This window comes from Phalangium opilio, unplaced genomic scaffold, assembly GCF_054372755.1.
Source record: "Phalangium opilio isolate 3A_F unplaced genomic scaffold, DU_Popi_V2 ptg001170l_1, whole genome shotgun sequence".
In the NCBI taxonomy this organism is placed as follows: Eukaryota; Metazoa; Arthropoda; class Arachnida; order Opiliones; family Phalangiidae; genus Phalangium; species Phalangium opilio.
The window spans coordinates 4,486,079-4,495,874 of record NW_028324255.1 but is presented as its reverse complement, the minus strand read 5'-3'; the positions used below and the strand labels follow the sequence as shown (position 1 = coordinate 4,495,874).

At 44.2% G+C, this 9,796-nt stretch overlaps 1 protein-coding gene across 1 annotated transcript; it reads right to left on the bottom strand.

Annotated features, from left to right (window-relative positions):
• Window positions 1-7,768: 7,768 nt before the first annotated feature.
• Window positions 7,769-8,645, bottom strand: LOC149584375 (uncharacterized). Its single transcript, XM_089863427.1, has 2 exons — window positions 8,605-8,645; window positions 7,769-8,538 (listed from the first exon to the last, which is right to left on the bottom strand). Exon 2 carries the CDS (start codon window positions 8,480-8,482, stop codon window positions 8,132-8,134), a length of 351 nt encoding a protein of 116 aa, XP_089719553.1. The 5' UTR covers window positions 8,483-8,538; window positions 8,605-8,645; the 3' UTR covers window positions 7,769-8,131.
• Between the last annotated feature and the right edge of the window lie 1,151 nt (window positions 8,646-9,796).

Here is a 9,796-nt window from a genome sequence, read left to right as displayed (position 1 = left end):
TTATCTTTGCCGGGTATATGGTTTACGGTGAAATCAAAAGCTTGTAGAATTGCGTTACACCTGGCAAATTTGCCGGTGGGGTCTCGCGCGCGGTAAAGCCAGCGTATTGCACTGTGATCGGTAAAAACTTCAAATTTTGACCCTTCTATGTATGGGCGGAACTTCTCTACTGCCCAGACGACAGCTAAACATTCCCGCTCAGTCGTGGAATATTTTCTTTCCGTGTCGCTAAGTGAGCGGCTAGCGAATTGGACGACGTGTCGCTTTCTCTTTATTTTCTGCGACAGCACTGCTTCCAATCCAAGGTAGGAAGCGTCCGTGTGTAGTATGAAGGGCTGTGTATAGTCCGTTGAACTTAGCACTGAGGCCGACGACAATTCTTTCTTCAAGGTATAAATGTACGTCCGCACTAGGCGTAAATTTTCGATCGCCACGCTACGTACGCTACGCTCGCCACGCACGCCAAGAAAAACCACTGTCCGCACTTGGCAAATTTTCGCGCCAACCGCGCTGGGCGAAAGAGGCGAAGAGAGAAAAAATGTTCGCCAAGCTGAAATTTTTACGTCGGTCTCGCCGGCGTTGGTGGCGTACATCCAATCTCACGTGAGAATGTTGTCTGCCTTCTATATTAAAATAGCGCCTGTTTGTAGCAAAGAATAACGATTAGCTCACGCAGTTAATTAAATAGTTCCACTGCTTTTAATTCAGAAACGTAAACAAAACGTAAATAAACGAAGAATACGGATTAGAGTAGTTTTTCAGAATAGGGAAATTGATGGCGATCTTAAAATTTTGGGATTCCGTGGCGCAATGGTTAGCGCGTTCGGCTGGTGGTTCGAGCCCATCCGGGAGTGGTGTTGTGAGGTCTCAGATGTGACGTAAAAAGCCAAAGTTTTTCCACAATACCTGACAACATTCTAAATTCTAAGCTTCCGTGGCGCAATGCTTAGTGCGTTCGGCTGTTAAACGAAAGGTTGGTGGTTCGAGGCCATCCGGGAGCGGTGTTGTGAGGTCTCAGATGTGACGTAAAAAGTCAAAGTTTTTCCACAAAACCTGACGACGATATAATTTTTGGGCTTCCGTTGCGCAATGGTTATCGCGTTCATCTGTTAACCGAAAGGTTGGTGGTTCGAGCCCACCCGGGAGCGGTGTTGTGAGATCTCAAAAGTAACGTAAAAAGCCATAGTTTTTCCACAATACGTGACAACATTTTAAATTCTAAGCTTCCATGGCGCAATGCTTAGTGCGTTCGGCTGTTAACCGAAAGGTCGGTGGTTCGAGCCCACCCGGGAGCGGTGTTGTGAGGCCTCAGATGTGACGTAAAAAGTCAAAGTTTTCCCACAATACCTGACGAACATTTATTTTTTGGGCTTCCGTGGCGCAATGGTTAGCGCATTCGGCTGTTAACCGAAAGGTTGGTGGTTCGAGCCCATCCCGGAGTGGTGTTGTGAGATCTCAAAAGTAACGTAAAAAGCCAAAGTTTTTCCACAATACCTGACGACGATATAATTTTTGGGCTTCCGTTGCGCAATGGTTATCGCGTTCATGTTAACCGAAAGGTTGGTGGTTCGACCCCTCCCGGGAGCGGTGTTGTGAGATCTCAAAAGTAACGTAAAAAGCCAAAGTTTTTCCACAATACCTGACAACCATTGAATTTCTGAGCTTCCGTGGCTCAATGGTTAGCGCGTTCGGCTGTTAACTGAAAGGTTGGTGGTTCGAGCCCGTCCGGGAGCGGTGTTGTGAGGTCTCAGATGTGACGTAAAAAGTCAAAGTTTTTACACAATACCTGACGGCAATTCAATTTTTGGGCTTCTGTGGCGCATTGGTTAGCGCGTTCGGCTGTTATCCGAAAGGTTGGTGGTTCAAGCCCACCCGGGAGCGGTGTTGTGAGATCTCAAAAGTAACGTAAAAAGCCAAAGTTTTTCCAAAATACCTGACAACATTTTAAATTCAAAGCTTCCGTGGCGCAATGTTTTTTGCTTTCGTCTGTTAACCGAAAGGGTGGTAGTTCGAGCCAATCCGGGAGCGGTGTTGTGAGGTGTCAGCTGTAACCCAGAATATAAAAGTTTTTCCACAATACCTGAAGACCATTTAATTTTTGGGCTTCCTTTTCGCAATGGTTATCACGTTCATCTGTTAACCGAAAGGTTGGTCGTTCGAGCCCACCCGGGAGCGGTGTTGTGAGATCTCAAAAGTAACGTAAAAAGCCAAAGTTTTTCCAAAATACCTGACAACATTTTAAATTCAAAGCTTCCGTGGCGCAATGTTTTTTGCTTTCGTCTGTTAACCGAAAGGGTGGTGGTTCGAGCCAATCCGGGAGCGGTGTTGTGAGGTGTCAGCTGTAACCCAGAATATAAAAGTTTTTCCACAATACCTGAAGACCATTTAATTTTTGGGCTTTCTTTTCGCAATGGTTATCACGTTCATCTCTTAACCGAAAGGTTGGTCGTTCGAGCCCACCCGGGAGCGGTGTTGTGAGATCTCAAATCTAACGTAAAAAGCCAAAGTTTTTCCACAATACCTGACAACATTTTAAATTCTAAGCTTCCGTGGCGCAATGCTTATTGCGTTCGGCTGTTAACCGAAACGTTGGTGGTTCGAGCCCACCCGGGAGCGGTGTTGTGAGGTCTCAGATGTGACGTAAAAAGTCAAAGTTTTTCCACAATACCTGACGACGATATTATTTTTGGGCTTCCGTTGCGCAATGGTTATCGCGTTCATCTGTTAACCGAAAGGTTGGTGGTTCGAGCCCACCCGGGAGCGGTGTTGTGAGATCTCAAAAGTAACGTAAAAAACCAAAGTTTTTCCACAATACCTGACAACATTTTAAATTCTAAGCTTCCGTGGCGCAATGCTTAGTGCGTTCGGCTGTTAACCGAAAGGTCGGTGGTTCGAAACCACCCGGGAGCGGTGTTGTGAGGTCTCAGATGTGACGTCAAAAGTCAAAGTTTTTCTACAATACCTGACAACCATTGAATTTCTGAGCTTCCGTGGCTCAATGGTTAGCGCGTTGGGCTGTTAACCGAAAGGTTGGTGGTTCGAGCCCATCCGGGAGCGGTGTTGTGAGGTCTCAGATGTGACGTAAAAAGTCAAAGTTTTTCCACAATACCTGACGACGATATAATATTTGGGCTTCCGTTGCGCAATGGTTAATGCGTACATCTGTTAACCGAAAGGTTGGTGGTTCGAGCCCACCCGGGAGCGGTGTTGTGAGGCCTCAGATGTGACGTAAAAAGTCAAACTTTTTCCACAATACCTGACGACCATAAAATTTCATAGCTTCCGTGGCTCAATCAATACCGCGTTCGGCTTTTAAACCGATAGTTTGGTGGTTCGAGCCCATCCGAGAGCGTTATTGTGAGGTCACAGATGTAACGTAAAAAGTCAGAGTTTTTCAACAATACCTGACGACCATTTAATTTTTGGCCTTCCGTGGCGCAATGGTTAGCGCGTTCATCTGTTAACCGAAAGGTTGGTGGTTCCAGCCCACCCGGGAGAGGTGTTGTGGGGTGGGGTCTCAGATGTAGCGTAAAAAGTCATAAGTTTTCCACAATACCTGACGACCATTTAATTTTTGGGCTTCCGTGTGCAATGGTTAGTGCGTTCAGCTGTTATTCAAAAGGTTGGTGGTTCAAGCCCACCCGGGAGCGGTGTTGTGAGGTCTCAGATGTAACGTAAAAAGTCAGAGTTTTTCTACAATACCTGACGAACATTTAATTTTCGGGCTTCCGTGGCGCAATGGTTAGCGCGTTCAGCTGTTAACCGAAAGGTTGGTGGTTCCAGCCCGCCCGGGAGAGGTGTTGTGGGGTCCAAGATGTAGCATAAAAAGTCATAAGTTTTCCACAATACCTGACAACCATTTAATTTCTGAGCTTCCGTGGCGCAATGGTTGGCGCGTTCAGCTGTTAACCGAAAGGTTGGTGGTTCGAGCCCACCCGGGAGCGGTGTTGTGAGATCTCAAATGTAACGTAAAAAGCCAAAGTTTTTCCACAATACCTGACGACCATTTAATTTCAGAGCTTCCTTGGCTCAATCAATACCGCGTTCGGCTTTTAACCAATAGTTTGGTGGTTCGAGCCCATCCGGGAGCGGTGTTGTGAGGTCTCAGATTTAACGTATAAAGTCAAAGTTTTTCCACAATACCTGACGACCATAAAATTTCATAGCTTCCGTGGCTCAATCAATACCGCGTTCGGCTTTTAAACCGATAATTTGGTGGTTCGAGCCCATCCGGGAGCGTTATTGTGAGGTCACAGATGTAACGTAAAAAGTCAGAGTTTTTCAACAATACCTGACGACCATTTAATTTTTGGCCTTCCGTGGCGCAATGGTTAGCGCGTTCATCTGTTAACCGAAAGGTTGGTGGTTCCAGCCCACCCGGGAGAGGTGTTGTGGGGTGGGGTCTCAGATGTGACGTAAAAAGTCAAAGTTTTTACACAATACCTGACGGCAATTCAATTTTTGGGCTTCTGTGGCGCATTGGTTAGCGCGTTCGGCTGTTATCCGAAAGGTTGGTGGTTCAAGCCCACCCGGGAGCGGTGTTGTGAGATCTCAAAAGTAACGTAAAAAGCCAAAGTTTTTCCAAAATACCTGACAACATTTTAAATTCAAAGCTTCCGTGGCGCAATGTTTTTTGCTTTCGTCTGTTAACCGAAAGGGTGGTAGTTCGAGCCAATCCGGGAGCGGTGTTGTGAGGTGTCAGCTGTAACCCAGAATATAAAAGTTTTTCCACAATACCTGAAGACCATTTAATTTTTGGGCTTCCTTTTCGCAATGGTTATCACGTTCATCTGTTAACCGAAAGGTTGGTCGTTCGAGCCCACCCGGGAGCGGTGTTGTGAGATCTCAAAAGTAACGTAAAAAGCCAAAGTTTTTCCAAAATACCTGACAACATTTTAAATTCAAAGCTTCCGTGGCGCAATGTTTTTTGCTTTCGTCTGTTAACCGAAAGGGTGGTGGTTCGAGCCAATCCGGGAGCGGTGTTGTGAGGTGTCAGCTGTAACCCAGAATATAAAAGTTTTTCCACAATACCTGAAGACCATTTAATTTTTGGGCTTTCTTTTCGCAATGGTTATCACGTTCATCTCTTAACCGAAAGGTTGGTCGTTCGAGCCCACCCGGGAGCGGTGTTGTGAGATCTCAAATCTAACGTAAAAAGCCAAAGTTTTTCCACAATACCTGACAACATTTTAAATTCTAAGCTTCCGTGGCGCAATGCTTATTGCGTTCGGCTGTTAACCGAAACGTTGGTGGTTCGAGCCCACCCGGGAGCGGTGTTGTGAGGTCTCAGATGTGACGTAAAAAGTCAAAGTTTTTCCACAATACCTGACGACGATATTATTTTTGGGCTTCCGTTGCGCAATGGTTATCGCGTTCATCTGTTAACCGAAAGGTTGGTGGTTCGAGCCCACCCGGGAGCGGTGTTGTGAGATCTCAAAAGTAACGTAAAAAACCAAAGTTTTTCCACAATACCTGACAACATTTTAAATTCTAAGCTTCCGTGGCGCAATGCTTAGTGCGTTCGGCTGTTAACCGAAAGGTCGGTGGTTCGAAACCACCCGGGAGCGGTGTTGTGAGGTCTCAGATGTGACGTCAAAAGTCAAAGTTTTTCTACAATACCTGACAACCATTGAATTTCTGAGCTTCCGTGGCTCAATGGTTAGCGCGTTGGGCTGTTAACCGAAAGGTTGGTGGTTCGAGCCCATCCGGGAGCGGTGTTGTGAGGTCTCAGATGTGACGTAAAAAGTCAAAGTTTTTCCACAATACCTGACGACGATATAATATTTGGGCTTCCGTTGCGCAATGGTTAATGCGTACATCTGTTAACCGAAAGGTTGGTGGTTCGAGCCCACCCGGGAGCGGTGTTGTGAGGCCTCAGATGTGACGTAAAAAGTCAAACTTTTTCCACAATACCTGACGACCATAAAATTTCATAGCTTCCGTGGCTCAATCAATACCGCGTTCGGCTTTTAAACCGATAGTTTGGTGGTTCGAGCCCATCCGAGAGCGTTATTGTGAGGTCACAGATGTAACGTAAAAAGTCAGAGTTTTTCAACAATACCTGACGACCATTTAATTTTTGGCCTTCCGTGGCGCAATGGTTAGCGCGTTCATCTGTTAACCGAAAGGTTGGTGGTTCCAGCCCACCCGGGAGAGGTGTTGTGGGGTGGGGTCTCAGATGTAGCGTAAAAAGTCATAAGTTTTCCACAATACCTGACGACCATTTAATTTTTGGGCTTCCGTGTGCAATGGTTAGTGCGTTCAGCTGTTATTCAAAAGGTTGGTGGTTCAAGCCCACCCGGGAGCGGTGTTGTGAGGTCTCAGATGTAACGTAAAAAGTCAGAGTTTTTCTACAATACCTGACGAACATTTAATTTTCGGGCTTCCGTGGCGCAATGGTTAGCGCGTTCAGCTGTTAACCGAAAGGTTGGTGGTTCCAGCCCGCCCGGGAGAGGTGTTGTGGGGTCCAAGATGTAGCATAAAAAGTCATAAGTTTTCCACAATACCTGACAACCATTTAATTTCTGAGCTTCCGTGGCGCAATGGTTGGCGCGTTCAGCTGTTAACCGAAAGGTTGGTGGTTCGAGCCCACCCGGGAGCGGTGTTGTGAGATCTCAAATGTAACGTAAAAAGCCAAAGTTTTTCCACAATACCTGACGACCATTTAATTTCAGAGCTTCCTTGGCTCAATCAATACCGCGTTCGGCTTTTAACCAATAGTTTGGTGGTTCGAGCCCATCCGGGAGCGGTGTTGTGAGGTCTCAGATTTAACGTATAAAGTCAAAGTTTTTCCACAATACCTGACGACCATAAAATTTCATAGCTTCCGTGGCTCAATCAATACCGCGTTCGGCTTTTAAACCGATAATTTGGTGGTTCGAGCCCATCCGGGAGCGTTATTGTGAGGTCACAGATGTAACGTAAAAAGTCAGAGTTTTTCAACAATACCTGACGACCATTTAATTTTTGGCCTTCCGTGGCGCAATGGTTAGCGCGTTCATCTGTTAACCGAAAGGTTGGTGGTTCCAGCCCACCCGGGAGAGGTGTTGTGGGGTGGGGTCTCAGATGTAGCGTAAAAAGTCATAAGTTTTCCACAATACCTGACGACCATTTAATTTTTGGGCTTCCGTGTGCAATGGTTAGTGCGTTCAGCTGTTATTCAAAAGGTTGGTGGTTCAAGCCCACCCGGGAGCGGTGTTGTGAGGTCTCAGATGTAACGTAAAAAGTCAGAGTTTTTCTACAATACCTGACGACCATTAAATTTTCGGGCTTCTGTGGTGCATTTTTTGGCGCGTTCGGCTGTTATTCGAAAGGTTGGTGGTTCGAGCCCACCCGGGAGAGGATTTGTGAGGTCTCAGATGCAACGTAAAAAGTCACAGTTTTTCCACAATACCTGACGAACATTTAATTTTTGGGCTTCCGTGGCGCAATGGTTAGCTTGTTCGGCTGTTAATCGAAAGGTTGGTGGTTCGTGCCCATTCGGGAGCGGTGTTGTGAGGTCCCAGATGTGACGTAAAAATTCAAAGTTTTCCCACAATACCTGACGAACATTTATTTTTTGGGATTCCGTGGCGCAATGGTTAGCGCATTCGGCTGTTAACCGAAAGGGTGGTGGTTCGAGCTCATCCGGGAGCGGTGTTGTGGGGTCTCAGATGTAGCATAAAAAGTCATAAGTTTTCCACAATACCTGACAACCATTGAATTTCTGATCTTCTGTGGGTCAATGGTTAGCGCGTTCGGCTGTTAATCGAAAGGTTGGTGGTTCGAGCCCACCCGGGAGCGGTGTTGTGAGATCTCAGATGTAACGTAAACAAGTTGGGAAAGCCAAAATATTACCTCTCCGAGTGGAGATGACTATCACTACCCCTTAAACAACCTAAATATATGCATCTATCGCTTTTTTTAATTCTTTGCAAGTGCAGGAATTCAATTTTAAAATAGTCAATTGTTCAAGCCTTTTCAATATCTCTCAATTGCTGTGGAAACTCTACTCTCTCGCTATACCTCAACCGTATTCTTAGTCTACCAGTATGATTTGTAACATTTGTCCATATCAAAGCTGAATCATACCTCGCCACACAAAAAGCAAATGTCCCCAAAACATGGAAGCCACAACCCAATCACACATAAGCTAGGCTCGTACTTGTTCATCGCCTTCGATTATTTCACTAATATTAGCATTATCATTTTGTACATTATTGGATTCCTCAATAATAGATATGCCTACGCTTACGGTACTTTCAATAGAGCTTTTATTTAATGCGTCATCTTTCGCAGAATCATGGCCAACTGGCCTCGCGGTAGGACCAACATTGGGTGTGCTAGAACCTGTTCCCGAAACAGCCTTTTTTTCAGCTGCTAACACTCTTCTCCTTTCATTTTCTCGTTTCCTAAATTCAGGATCTGACCTTTTTGCCCTCATTCTTTCCCTTGCTTTACGTTTCCTGATTTCCTCTTTACTTAAATTATTATCCTCCTCCATTTTATTATTCAGTTAAATACTCACAAAATCCGCAAAAGCAATCCCCTTGCAAGACTCTGTAACGTTTGAAATATTATTTTCCGAAGAAAGTTATTACAGAAGATTGAATTATGAAGTACTACCTTTGAAATTCAAATAAAGAATGATAAAAGTGCGTAAAAAAGGTCTTTCACAAATAGGGGGCGTATAAAATAAACAGCATTTTTTTATATTTAAAAAATATTCTTAGATTGTCAAATACTTTTTTCGCCGTTGAATTTTTTTTTAACACCAGCTTGTAATCTAACTGGGAGTAAGATGAAAGGAGTAGAAGCTTATCTGTCTTAGGAAATATGAAATTTTATCTTAACAGTTCGTTAAATCATAAGTTTATAACGAAAAAACGCGGAAGGGGAAAACGAGCAGACAACAGCGATTTTTGGGGGTAGAAGGTTAAGAGCGCCATCTGTCGTCCGTGCCAAAGTTGAACTTCCACTCGAAACGCAATGAGAAAGTGGATAAAATAATGCCATCAGCTATTTAACTGTGTCGATATAATTAACGACTAGACCCATGACATGCCCTTAACACTGGCTTCTATGAATCCTATTTATTCTTGGATACTAGGAAACTTGGTAGACGTAACAGTCTGTACCAAGTACCCAAGCATCCTTCAATAAACGTCTGGCAACATTGTGGTACGCATGGTACAACTAAAAAATAGGATGTGTATTTATCTTTCGACTCACTCCAAGTCGTGAAGCCCTCATTACAGAGGATTTGAAACACTACCATAATTCATAGTGTCTCGAATCTCGACGTTCCTGTCCATTATGAACAGTGCTGAAAGAATGATACATCAGAAAGAGCCATTCAAATCGAATTGCCGAAAATATTATCCATATTTTCATTTCATATAACAAAGAAATTAAATTATTATGGTTTTGAGAGGAGCTTCCCATTTTGGTTGTTATTTTCAAAAATATATCGCAATGCACGGGCCTTGAAAGATAGAGGAGGCAATGTAGGAAATATAACGCAATGCACGGGCCTTGATAGACATAGGAGGCAATGATTTAACGACTTCGGTACTTGGGTTTATCTTTAATATTTAAGTAAATATAATTATTTTTAATTATTTTAATCGCCAGTAAATAACTTTAAAAATAGTTAAATCGTTTAAAATAAAGTTGTTCATAATATCTTTCGAAACTTTGCTAATATTGACGTTTAAAGTGAAGGGTACCCTTCTTGCCCGCTTTCTTCAAATTTTGGGGTATATATACGATCCGTTTCCATTATAATAATAGATAAAAACGCATTCGCGTGAACCTT